The 14,300-nt window shown below is 42.1% G+C and overlaps 1 protein-coding gene across 3 annotated transcripts in view; it reads right to left on the reverse strand.

Moving 5' to 3' along the window:
• Positions 1-14,067, reverse strand: part of LOC115203084 (ubiquitin carboxyl-terminal hydrolase 10) — a 28,436-nt gene extending 14,369 nt beyond the window's left edge. The window contains exons 1-5 of one of the 3 annotated variants that reach the window (XM_029767436.1): positions 13,722-14,064; positions 5,121-5,189; positions 4,589-4,634; positions 4,153-4,212; positions 1,969-3,228 (exon numbers count right to left, since the gene is read on the reverse strand). In XM_029767436.1, the coding sequence (XP_029623296.1) occupies positions 1,969-3,228; positions 4,153-4,212; positions 4,589-4,634; positions 5,121-5,189; positions 13,722-13,748 (1,462 nt within the window). In that variant the 5' untranslated portion in view covers positions 13,749-14,064. The other 2 variants (XM_029767437.1, XM_029767438.1) reach the window with 2 other exon arrangements.
• Positions 14,068-14,300: the final 233 nt, after the last annotated feature.

Here is a 14,300-nt window from a genome sequence, read left to right on the forward strand (position 1 = left end):
AAGCATGTCATGGAGATGTGTCATAGCAATCAGGGCCTTACCAAGCATTGAGTGTTAGCGCCACCTGGTGCTCATCTGTATCAGTCTAACTAAATGTCCCAATGTTGACACCAAGTGGACGGTAGGCTGAACTTCAGCACATGCATACAGAATATGAAATGTGCACAAATGAATGACTATTATAATAATCAATGGGTATAGTTTTGTCAACACACTCTAGGGCTGACCACAATTATCTGAGTGCTCGATTGTTTGGTCGATAGGCTGTTGGTCGACCAAGATTTTTTTATGTCGAGCAGTGGCAAATATATTGCACACGAGACACCCGTCTTATTCACGGCCATCTCAGTGAACTAATCCATCACGGAGGCCGCAGGGATGGCACAGTCCAAGAAGGCGAGTGTGGCGGCACAATGCACATCTCTCTCCAGAATGTGCTCCCTCCTGCTAATTTGTGCACATTCATTGTTTCATAGCTTAATTGTGAGAATTGTTTGCTTTTGATTGTTAGTGTCTATCAATTCCCCATTACATATATCACCAGTAGTACATACACGGTTAATTCCAATCATTTCTAATCTACCATGTTTGTTTGGTTACAGTAAAGTCCGTTAAAACTTCTTAGGGATCAGCATCCCGTCAACGGGACAGTTGTAAATCATGCAGCGCTTTGTCACCATTGCAGATTTTAGAGAAACAACAGATGTCGGTACATATAAGTGTCTTATATCGGCTGAAAGCTTAAATTCTTGTTAATATTACTGCACTGTCCAATTTACAGTAGCTATTACTGCGAAAAATTGTCATGCTATTGTTTGAGATTATGCATAGAAGTAGGCCTATAGGTTACCTGGCCTGCGCGCAAATGTCAGCATATAAATGTGCCCATTTGGGGATCTGACAGTATTTCTGATTGTCTTAACGCACCACCAGTAATGAGTCGTGGAACTTCTCAAAGTAATGTTTTCTTCACCTCAAACAAAGTCTGTTTTTTACATTCATTGAGAATTACAATAATTCCTCAATGTATTTGAAAAATCTTTCCAGCTCTCTCCCTTTAGATATATCTAATGCTCTGATCCAGTGGAAATGTCATAAAATAGGCCTACCTGATTACTTCTTATCCCTTGCGCAAATAGCCTACAGCTGTGTGTCCAGAGTTTACTGGCACGGGAAACTCTGAGGGCCCAGAATATTTTATACAATGTTGCAAGGAGCGTCAGACTGGACCCAAGTTAATAGCTAATACAACATTTCAAGTTCGTTACAGACAGGCCATGCGTAGCCAATGTGATTTAAAATCAGGATATTTTCTACCTGCTGGATGCAATGTTTTCACTGGTTGGCTTTATAGGCTATTGTTACCATAGCCACTTTTTAGGTTTGTATCATTTTCATATAGATTTTTGATTAACCACATGACAATGATTTTGAGATCCGAAGATAATTATAAATTAAATGAAACTTCCACGAAAATGTGCATATGAAAACCATAACTGGCACGCAGATTGGTAGAAATTGTAAAAATAAATTGGTATTCCACATGAGAAGGGTTGCCGACTCCTTACGTCGCCTGTTGCTGGCAAATTCAGGAGAGTAACGGCAGAATCTGGGAAAGCCAGTAGGAGAGGGAGGAGGATGGTCGGGACAGGTTAAGATTTCTGTCTTCAGGTTATCTTGATCTCTGGCTCCCTCAAATCTTATTTAAATCGAAAAGTGAGCATAAAGCATCAGACAAGCTAAATGCATATATAGTTAATTTAATTAAAACACATAGGGTGTCTATATATGGAAAAATACACATTTCAAAATGTAGACCAATCGATTGGTCGAAAGAACAGATTACTTTTGGTCAAACAAGATTATTATTTTTTTGTCAGGGACAGTCCTAACACACTCCAAAAGACATAAGGGTTAACCTGTGAGCTCTTCTTCCTCACACTGTGGGGCTATCTGTGAGTACACTACCTGCAAGTTTAGGGGCCATGGGATCCTCTGATACATGGACAGGGCTCTCCTTCACCTCCCCAGCCTTCTCATGCTGCTCCACGGCGGCCAGGGAGGGAGCCACTACCTCCACCACGTTCTTCACCTCCACGTAGGCCTGAGGGCTTCCAGGCAGAGGCTTGGAGTTGTGGAAGAGGCTAGCCCAGGATTTGAGGGGGTTGGCAGCGGGCACAGCCGGAGAGGCAGGCGACTTAGGCTGCTCTGCCACCGCCGGCTGGGCCTCAGAGTCTGGGGAGAAAGCAGGCTCAACTGAGGGAGCTGGGACCTGCTGCTGGGGCTGCTCCAATGCCTCAGAGGCCTCCTTGTGTCCGTCTGCACTGATGCCAGCATGGGGCTCAGCCAGCCCATTAGCCACCCCACTGTCCCTAGTCTCCTCCTCCTCTTCAGTAGTAGCAGTAGCAATGGTGGCAGGGGGGCTGGCCACAGCAACTGAGGGGGGAGGAGGGGAGGTGGGGCAGGGGCTGTGCCCGCCGCTGCCCAGCAGTTCAGGGCTCTCTAGAGCCATGTTCTCAGGCTGCTGCTCTGCAGTTCTGCCTCCCTCTGCCACCCCACTGCTCTGAGAGGAGGAGGAAGAGGAGGAGGAGGCCGCGTCTTTACCATCTGATAAAGAGGCGGCTCCACTCGTGAAGTCCAAAGACGATTCATCAGGGCTATCACAAGTCCTCTGATTCACAGCAGCCGACGCTGCTGCCGTAGTGACAGGGGCTGAGGTGGAAAGTCCGCCCCCTGACAACGCCTTACCAACCATGTCCTGCGACCCGAGGTGAGGGCCGCTAAGAGCATGTCCATTCACCAACCCCTTTCCAGGAGGCCCGTCCACACCCATGCCACCACTATTGGGACCTGAGCCCTCCAAGTAGTTGTAGTATCCTGGAGGGCGCTTTTTCTTTTTCTTCCTCTCCCGCTGGCCCAGGCTGCCCGGGCCCCCGTCCCCATCCTGGCAGTTCTGGTTGCTGTCCATGGCGGAGGGTTCCGAGTCTGGGCCATCGGGTCCGTCCGGTCCATCCAGGGAGTTGTAGTGTGCTCCGTCTGGGACGTCTGCTGCCGGAGAGAGGGCTGCGGCTGTCTGCGGGACCTTCTGAGACGGCTGGCATCCCAGGATGAACTCTGGAGCCTGGGGGTTCAGAGTGCTGGACACCTTGAAGAGAGGATCCTTCACTCCCACAGGCTCCAAGTCCATCACCTCGTCCACACCAAACTCAATGTGCTGGTAGTCTTCACCTGCAGAGGAGGATATGTCAGTCAGCTTGGGAACATAAGGCACTACAATTCTGCACTGAAGACAAGGGTTCACACAACACAATAAAATACTGTTGTGACCAATTATTCATACTTACTAATCCAAAACAAATTTCGGCATCATGAAATATACAACACAATTTCCAACTTCATTAAATGTCACAAACTCAATGGAATATATCAAACATTGACCTTGAGCACTACACAAATAAAAGTATCAAGCAATGAACAGTAAGTTAAATATCGATTAGATTTAACAAGTTGCTAACATTGCAAATTGAAAGATGATAGGCAGTGAGAGAAACAGCTGAAGGTGAACATGAGGAAAACGTTAGTAAATTCAGATCATCCCAACACTGAAAATGGTACGGCAGGGCTATAAGACATGAGTGGTCATCCATACAACCCAGCCACCGGAAACCCTGAGGGGGAATTAAGGTATGGTTAGAGAGTTCGTTCGAGATTCGCTCTTCTCTGTGGATTAGAGTGTCCTCTGTTAGTGTTTTTACCAAAAGGATTTCATTCCAGAAAGTCAATGATGCATTGAGTGACAAAACCCTAGCAAAACAAAATACCTATTGTAATTGTTAGCTTCCGTATAAGACCATTACTATGCCCTTATAAGTCCAATAAAAGGGTTTTCTCAATCCATCCAGTTAAGTGAGGGAGGGGGTATACAAATCAATCACAAGTCAACTTAAAGCACTGCTGCAGTGCCAATGTGTTTAATGCAATAGAGAGGAGATATTTAACGGCATCTAAGCATGCAAAGCCTTACAGATCGTACGGACAGGCAAGAATGAGAGTAAATAGGGGCAAGGTTTAGAAAGCCACCAGTTTTTAAGACCTGGGTTTGAGTGCTTCAGCAACAAGTAATAAGCACAGAGTGTCGGACCCAAAACTCACCGCAAACCTGCCGTCTCATAGACTCCGTAATGTAAGGCACAGCAGGAGTGCAGTAACTTCCTGAATAATTCATACAAATCAGGGTAAAAAATTAAGTGTTATGAGCAGGGGAGGGTTGACAGACTTTTTGTAACCTGTTGGCTCTAAAATCCCTGCTCTGCAGGTATGTTTGGACATATTTTTACAAGTTAAACCTTATCTTAAAACAATGTCTATTCAGACAAACTGTCACTCTCTTACATGCAGTTCAGTCAGGTAGGTCTGGATCCAACTAGCACAGACGGGCGTATGTTTGACTTTGGTCATAACCATTACATCATGTGGGGGCAAGAGTGTTGTCAACCCAGAGAGCGCTGGCCGGCCTCATGCGGATGACGTTCGGAATGTCTACAAGACAAACTGAAACAAATCAGAGCAATCCAGTAGACGTTCTTACCTGAAGACTGACTGACGCAGGAGACTTTGTCATTGAAGGGGGGAAGCTGTCAAAGAGCAGAGATTAGATAACAAATTAAAAAGACACTTCTAGTTAAAGTAAATAATCAAACATAGCGTTAACCTCATAGACCACGACTGTTGTCAGTCTGGGCCTTCCTGCTTATCAATGAATCACATCTGTGTAATGTGCACGTTGGAGGGGGCAGATGACAGTATTGGTGATAAAAACATGTTATTTTGTGCTGGCTTATATTGTTCACACTCACTAAACTGAGAACATGCGCAACAAACCATTGTCTTCTCTGTGTTTTAGACAATTACAGAATAGATAAACACACTGGACTAAATCTATAAACTCAGCGGTTTGGGTGTTAATGAGCTTCCAAAAGACCATTCTTAAGATCGACCCGGTTAACATTAAGAGAAACCGGCACACCAACACTTAACACCGTAGACTATACGGTGTCAAAACCGCTATAAGCTGGAGGAAACGTATGTGAATAAATGTTTCATTCAAAACTCTGTCTTACCTCAACATAACATCGTGGAGTCACGAAGAACTGATTGATCTCATCAGGGCTGAACTCCCCGAAGATGTACTGCAGAGAGAAAATATATATTTACATAAAACATCTGATTCAACATACTGAGGATAATCATGTGCAACCTTTTAAAATCAATATATTATTTATTAAATCACTACATATATTACATGGTGTCATTAACATGTGTAGGAAACGTAAGTGTGAAATATTGCTCAAACATCCAAGACCCCATGAAAAACACACTTAGAAAAAGGCTGCTATAGCCCTCCATTTGTCTACAGAGAATTATTACAGACAAGGAGTACACCTCTTACTGATGAACTGACACAGTTGTGACAGACCCGTTGGAGAGGTAAAACTAGGCCTCCTGGGAGAGGGCTTGCCTATCATCAGTCTGCCCAGATTGCGCCATGGGTTTGGGTAAAAGTAAGGGACAACATGGAAAAGTGACGAGTCATGCAGCATTAGAACGGCAAAATGGCTCCTGGCAGCCCACTTCCCAGAGAACTGAGCCAAATGGAGAGACCCGACTCACTGTCTTCAGCCAATATGTAACACATTCTAAGAAGGGAATGAACTACAAATAACTACTGTAATCCATTTTTTGTAGTTTCTTCACAAGTGGAGTCAAACAATGCTTTTGAAATCTTAGCTGACATTTGGCTACAATGCATTATTTTATCAATCTTATGTCCCCCAATGTAACAACTTCAAAAATGTTCACACAATGTTCTGGGGCAGGAAAATGTTAATGGCAGTGAAGTATCATTATTTGGTATGCTGGTCTGGACTTGTGACCCTCAAATCCCATGGGTTCATCCAGCTGGGCTTGATATTAATGCTTGCAGAACAACAATAACAGATTTAAATTGCCCGAATTGACAAGTAGATTTTTTAAAATCAAACAATCACTCCAATCAGAATTGGAACAGAGGCCAAATAAAAAGCCTACATGACAAAGTGTATGTGATATGCATATCAGCTACAGCCTCATGTCCAAACCGATGCTGACTTGGAGGAGCCAGAATATATAGCAAAACTTTAATGAGAATTTTAATTACATAAATATAGGGTAAACACCAGTCATATTTGACAAATATAATTTAGGATAATTAACATTAAACCTCTGAAGGCTTAATTCTGTCGACATACTCAAAGCACTTAGTTCAGATCAAATGGTCACAAGACCGGAGAGTGTAGGACAGTGCCTGTTGTGGAGGTGGCCAACATTTTGAAACTATTTCATAATAAACTGTCATTTTTAAAATATTGAGCTTATAATATGAAGGAATAAAAATGTATCAACATTTTACACAAAACTGTCTGATCAGTTTCATCAGCCTCATTGTTTTACTTTTTTTTTTTTAAATGTGTAGTGGTTATTAATTTTGAATCGGTCGTCCCAGAACTCTCCCAGAGTGTTTTAAACCGTAGACATACAAAAGTACAAGGTTGTCATTTTAATGTTGCAATATTTTATAGGCTACCAATAGGTGGCCAAACATCCTCCAGGAGAGCCTTAAAGGGGCAGTGTTATAGAGACAGGCTTGAATATGCTCTGGCACCCCTATGGTGGAACAAGCTCCCTCACTACGCCAGGACAGCGGAGTCAATCGGAGACACCTGAAACCCCACCTCTTTAAGGAATACCTGGGATAGGAAAAAGTAATCCTTCTAACCCCCCCCCCCCCCTTAAAAGATTTAGATGCACTATTGTAAAGTGGTTGTTCCACTGGATATCATAAGGTGAATGCACCAATTTGTAAGTCGCTCTGGATAAGAGCGTCTGCTAAATGACTTAAATGTAAATAAATATGCAAAGTCATCAATAAGGAGAGAGCAGCCAACATTTTTGTCTGATTCTCTTTTCTATGGTAAACAATACAGTAATGCATTTTATTTTGTAAAGTGGTTCCATGTAACATGTGCTTTCGGACAACTGACAAAAAAAGTGAATGTCAAGCCCTGTCCAGGGATTACTCCTTCTAGCTGCACCTTTTACACAAGGCTCCACACTGTAATGTGATTAAGCACATTGAGTTGAGTACTGGCAACACTTTTCACACTACACACAACCAAACTCCCCATATTAATAATTGGAAGTGGGGTGGTCATTCGTATTGTTTGAGGATCCATGCAGTAATGAGAATTAAATTTAGTTAATTTGCAATGACCCACATCTGATGTTTCAAATATTCATAAATATAGGAATCCCCAAATCACTCACACACACACACAACCACACCCTTCTGCCATTATCAATCAGTTTGAAACTCAACTGGACCAAGGCCAATGTGTGTTCATCTAAATGGGAATCTTTAGGGAAGGCGTTAAAATGTCGGCATGAACCTGACAAGGCAATCCCCCTCCAGACCAGACACTAACAGTGGGATAGTACTCTAGCCAGCCACGTGCTGGCCACAGCAATACATTGCTTTGTAAAGATAACCTGCCTTCCCCATGCTGGCTATAATTGAGTTAATCCCAGTGGCACTGTGTAATTGAAGGTCTCTTGCACTTGCTGCACACTGACAGCCCTGCACAGTGGGGTGAACTGGTCCTTCAATCGCACGGTTGACTTTTCTTGGTTTGGCACATTACAGAATAGCAGGGGCACTTGTGTCGATCCAAAAACATCTCTGCATAACATTACAGCCTGAAAAGACAACCTTCTTTCACCAGGCAACAAATAAAAAATTATTTCTAAACAAAACAAGTGTTGGTGGTGCATGGTGAGGGGAAGGTGTCCAATAATATGGAGCAGTAAAGAACAGTTGAAACAAGCTCGCCAACCACACAGAATCCTCACAGCGCATTGAACTGTGGGACATGAAAAGGGAGGCACAGAGAAAAGAAAGTGCAGTTCAAGCATATGTAACTCTTCACAAATGAGGGCCCAACATTGCTGAAATGGCACTACAAGCGACAAACAGCCAGCTATAATCCAACGGCCTCAGGACAGCTAATACAATCACAACAGAAAGAATGTCCCTTTGCCTCTTTCTACAGGCGTGCCACACGTACCACACTAAGCTTCCCTCGCTGTTCGTTTGGATTGAGGATTACCACAAAATGGCCATCTGTATTACTTCAACATGCTCCAGTGAGACAGTGCGCACACACACACACACACACACACTTTTAATGAATGTGGTTACAGATCAGGGAGCAGGGGTGGGACTTACAGTGTAAGGTGGGATCCATATGAAATATAAAGCATGATGACATTGTCTCTGATAAAAGGAGCTAAACCAGAGAAACTGAACACATGCAAATTTCTAATGTTAGTATACTTTACGTCAATAGAGTAGAATGATAATCATATATTACAGACAGCATTCAATGAGGCTTCTGTTTAACAAAGACATCCAAAATGTGCTTTATGTGGAAGACAGGTTTAAGGAAGTGGATGGGATGGATGGCTTAGAGGGGTGGGGGTTTATTAAGAGAAAATATGTCAAACAGCAGACAAGCTGATAAGAGCCAGTCAAACAAGTTGTTTCACTAGAATTTCAAGTTACCAGACATTACCAACTCCCACCTGATGCATAGAATAACAATCCACAACCCCATATACCTACAAGGACTGGGGCTACCTCATCACAACTACTCAGTGTTCCCTATTGGACTGGGACTCAGCCAGCCCTGCAAGGCCTCACAAATTGGAATGCAAAGAGTCACTATTAGCAAACTTGGCATTCCATGAATATGTAACACTACAAATAAGGTCAAAAACGTTTTGAATAAACCGATGATGCATGTCGGGGCTTGCGTATTTCATTCTTATGAAGAATGATGAGCTAGCACAGTGAGTGACGCCCAAGAACTGAAAAAACATTGAGCAGAGACATGACAGAGAAGACTATAATTTATTCACGTAAGACACACTTTAATACAGGGCGATGTCATTCAAACACTACCAACAACTGATGGGATTCTCTGAGGCCATGGTGTTGCAGGACCTTTCAAGAGTAAGACAAATGGGAAGGCAGCCCAGCTCTCTAAACACTGCTCCACCCTGCTGTTCAGAAAAATACCTAACCAGCCAGGCAACTCTGAGCCTCATGTGCCATTTCCATAACGTTGAATCAGGAGCTCACCATTCAAAAGATGAAGGCCACCACCAGCATATCAGATCATGATGGGAAATTCACCATAAACCTTTCCGTAGTTAAAAGTAAATTAACACATCAGATCGTCTCTGTGACAAGAGGTTGCCATCTTTTTCAGTTACAAACCCGTAATTAGGTCTAGGTTTACCCACAGCTACACACTCCTAACCCCCACATTTGTCATGTGACATTAAGACAATCCACCATTGCCAAATCCACACTGTTCACCAACTGACAAAACAGTCAAAAACTAAAATATGGGCAAATGCACAGTACAATATACTTAGGTAGAAACTATACAGGCCCATGAATCATTTTATGTTTGTCATCCACAATACATGGAAGCATTTACTCAGCTGAAGATTCCTAGCATTAATTTATTAACTTGGAAAATATTGTGATGATACTTTGGTATGCAACACCCAGACAACCCACTGCTGTGGTGTGGAATGGTGTCCAACAGCTGCCATTCCTCTGCCCTTTGCTTCAATCTAGAATCCCTGAGTCATAAAACAAAGGTGTGGCTTCTGCTGCTCCTTGTGCTCAACCCATACATTGCAGGTACATTAAATTCTCTGCAATGGGCATTCAATCAATTTTCTTCTATGCTCAGAGACATTCTGTAGTGTAAAATGTAATTTTATTGTGAATCATAAGTGAATGTCTCCATTATGTGCATTCAATGCCACTTAACTCAATCCCTGATACCAGAGCCTTATATTAAGAATAACAAATGGTAGGGCAGTGGACATGACCTCGGGTGCAAAAATAGCCCTCTCAGAATGACTCAGAACAAAACTACCTCCCTTAGATCAATGGTTTAATATTTCACCCCTTCAGTGAGATATACACGGTTTCACACATGCACCTAAACTTAAACCCCAAGCCAGCCAGCTAGATAGACATCTTACATTCACCAGCCCTGGTGGGGTGGACCCTATGGCACAATGGGAATTTGACATCTAGTTTAGGCCAACTCTGTATTGATTTAAATGTCTGTGGATGAGCAAGCATGCTAGCTAGGTAGTAAGCTAGCTATGAATCTTAATGATTACAAGCCTACCCATAACATGATACAGTCACCACTATGCTTGAAAATATAGAGTGGTAATAAGTAATATATTGTATTTGATTGACCCCAAACATAACTTTGTATTGAGGACAGAAAGTGAATTGCTTTGCCACATTTTTTTGCAGTATTACTTTAGTGCCTTGTTGCAAACAGGATGCATGTTTTAGAATATTTTTATTCTGTACAGGCTTCCTTGTTTTCAGTCTATCAATAAGGTTAGTATTGTGAAATAACTATAATGTTGTTGATCCATCCTCAGTTCTCTCCTATCACAGCCATTAAACTCTGTTTTAAAGTCACCATGGCAAAATCCCTAATCGGTTTCCTTCCTCTCCGGCAACAGCGTTAAGAAGGATGACTGTATCTTTGTAGTGACTGGGTGTATTGATACAACATCCAAAGTGTAATTAATAACTACACCATACTTGACTCAAGACATTGAGCTTTTCATTTAATGAATTTATAAAAACATAATTCCACTTTGACATTATGGGGTATTGTGTGTAGGCCAGTGACAAATCTCAATTTAATTCATTTTAAATTCAGGTTGTAACAAAATGCTGAACAAGTCAAGGGGTGTATAAATACTTTCTGAAGGCACTGTAGATTATACCCTCAAATTTGAAACGTCTGCCATTCCTTGTATTGTAAACCAGGGGTTCTAAAAAAAATATTCACCCAGCGACCCCTTTTGTGAAAGTGGATTTTTATTTATTTCACCTTTATTTAAACTAGGCAAGTCAGTTAAGGACAAATTATTGTTTACAATGACGGCCTTCCGGGGAACAATTAACTGCCTTGTTCAGGGCAGAACAGATTTTTACCTTGTCAGCTCAGGGATTTGATCCAGCAACCTTTTGGTTACTGTCCCAACGCTCTAACCACTAGGCTACCTGCCACCCCAAAATTAATGTGGGACCCCCACATAATCAGAACAATTCGAATTTGATTGAAAAAATTGCTTACAGGGAGTTTTATTTTGACTTTGGTAGTGCATGGTCAGATGAACTAAGTCTTGGGCCCTGGGCAGGAACATTTTAAAGGCCCGTCTCTTGACATCGAAGAGAATTTTGCAGTTTAATCTAATTTCCTGCAATCTACACATTTTGTCATGTGGCAGAGAGATGTTTGTGTTGTTGCAGCTTTAAAGCTAATATCTTAGATGACCCCACTTTGAGAACCCTTGTTGCAAACTAACAAGCTGCTAGTCAACACTAGCTATCAAGCAGACATAAGCAACGGGAAGTTGTAACAGTAATAGCTATGGTAGAATAATAGCTCAAAGCTAAGCTGTTAGCTAGCTATGATATTTACAACATTTTAGTAGTTATTCAAAGTAAATATGTCATACTTCTTACTGCTGAATGCCAACCATCGATCCCTTAGATCATGTATTTTCAGGTAGAGATATCTCGAAACTGCTTTCTACCCCTCTCGATTGCACATTCTCTCTCCGCTTAGTCTCCGTGTCTGCTCCACATCGTTCTTATTATAGCTCAGAGGTCCAAACAGAACGGAAAAGTAGACTGGCGCACAATAGATTATGATCATTGTACTCAATCACCATGTTTTCAGCACCAAAATATGTAGAATATTAGCCTGTTGAAAACTACAACTCCCTACCACGTCACACAGTTCAGACTTTACCCCATTTATCTCTACAGAAACTGCACAGAGCTCAAAAATTGGAATTAAAATAATTGAACAGTCAGTCATCGGTCAATTCGTTGTTTAAAAAATAACCAACATTTCTTTTAATCGCTCAGCACTAACTAGCCTGCGGAGCAGAAAGGTGAATTTCTAGATGTTTTAAATTTTATTTAACTAGGCAAGTCAGTTAAGGACAAATTCATATTTACAATGACTGCCTACTAGATCCACCAAGGTCTGGAACATCTGTGTTAAATTCAGGAAACGTCCTCTACAAGCTAGAATGGTGAATACAATTTAAACCTACTCCACCGGTTATCTGCGTGGCTCGTCCTTATATGGACAGGAATTAGACAATATATCCACAGGAAAGTATTATTAAACCAACTTTTCAAAGTGCTGGTAGTGTGTTCAGATTTCTATCGCCTGACATGCACAAAACCATGTAAACACGTGCACGAGCTTGGCAAGTATACATGCGTCGCGTGCATGTATATGCATTGTGTTCATGCTTCATGTGAGAAATCTAACTACCAGCACTTTAAAAAGTTGGTTTAATAATCATTTATTGTGGATATATTATAGTCTCATTCCTGCCCACGCAGACAACTGGTAGCGTAGGTTACATTTTTATTTTATTCAACATTCCAGCATGTTGATAGATTACCATTTCCTGAATTAAACAGGATGTTCCATAGGTTGGTGGATTTAGAAATTCACTAGTCTGGTCCCCAACAGGCAAGCTAGCTACATGGATGTATACAGCCATGTCTAGCTAGTTGACTAATGTTATACATGGGCAGAATATATAGCTAGCTACCTTTCAATGTAGGATAAATAGCTAGCTACCTAGCTAATAGTTATGACTTCAGGCCGTGACAAGTCATTACAGCTAAACAGATCATGGAGGTCTGTCCACATGAGTCAGCTTCTCTTGAAAGCAGCACAACTAGCTACGTGCTCTAAAGGGGACATCAAAAACGGAGTGCACAATGCGCAAGTTCCGAACCGTTTGCAGAATCCTGAATGGTACAGATTCGGAAATCTACCTAAACCGCCTCTGATCAGGCCCACTGTAGCTAGTAGCTATGTCATTAGCCACACCACCTGCGTCCGCACGATCTCTGGCTAGTTGTCCAGCTAGCTAAATGAAGCTAGGTAGCTAGCTGGCCAGACAAAACAATTAAAGTTTACGTTTGACCATATACCATTTTATGAATTCCTTGCTTATAACTTGTCGGCACTTTTTAACATCACTCCTATCTAAATGCTAAGCTAGCTAACAACCAGTTATTAAAATCTGCACTGTGATAAGCAGGCCTGTCGCATCAGCCAGAGCAGGTGGGCCATGCACATACACGCAGCAATTTTCAACAACTACAAATTGTCCAAGGAAAATTACAACTGTTGGAGTCTTTTGAACGTGTTATTTTCTCAACCCAAAACGCGACCACAATTTTGGCCAATTTTTAGATGTTCAACTAACCCTACTTCGAGTACTGTTGGATAATTTGAATGGAGGCTCCTCGGGCCTGTACCATGCTGGTGTTTCAATGGGAAAATAGGCTTTTTAGGGCAGCATTAGCAAGCATTTATCATCACACTTTTCAATGACACGAGTTACCACTATATTTTGGCCAAGAAACACAAAGAAATCTAACATTATTTACTACTTATTCCATTAATCTTATGTCAATTGTGAAACAGTTAAAATTCTAGGCGTATCAGCAGCGTGAAGAGTTGTAACGTTACCTGGTTAACGTTACTCTGAAAAGCCATGCTCCCTGTGATATTCTCTTTTCCAATCAGAAGATGGACGTTCTCCAGGGAATGTGTTATTTTTTTGTAATAATTATTACAAAAGACGGCCTAATTCGACGTCTTTTTCATTTTCTCGACAATGGACTGACAGTTGTATTTTTAGGTTGTTTTATTGCTACAGCATATCACGCTGCTTCCCCCGCCGTCGCCGCCATTTCTGTCTCGCCTCCTCGCTTCTGGCCTGCGCGCGCCGCGGATGGCTAGTGTGCTCTGGGAACGCGTGCGTTTACGTCCGGGTAGGAGGATATAGTAGTGAACGTTTGACAGCTTGAGTAGGAGCTAAAAAAGCTGTCAGCTATGTATTATTTAGGACAGACCGATTGTGTTATAACGAAAATGTATTGCTAATTCAACATTCCATCCATGCACATGAGTAAAAATAAAAAGGGAAATGTGGGGGGTAAAGGAAATTGCACCACCGTCTAACTAATATATGTCTATCCCCAACAACCCTTCCCACTACTTTGGCACCAACCGAGTCGTCCTGCCTGGGAGTCTGGAATCCCTTCT

This window comes from Salmo trutta, chromosome 12, assembly GCF_901001165.1.
Source record: "Salmo trutta chromosome 12, fSalTru1.1, whole genome shotgun sequence".
Classification (NCBI taxonomy): domain Eukaryota; kingdom Metazoa; phylum Chordata; class Actinopteri; order Salmoniformes; family Salmonidae; genus Salmo; species Salmo trutta.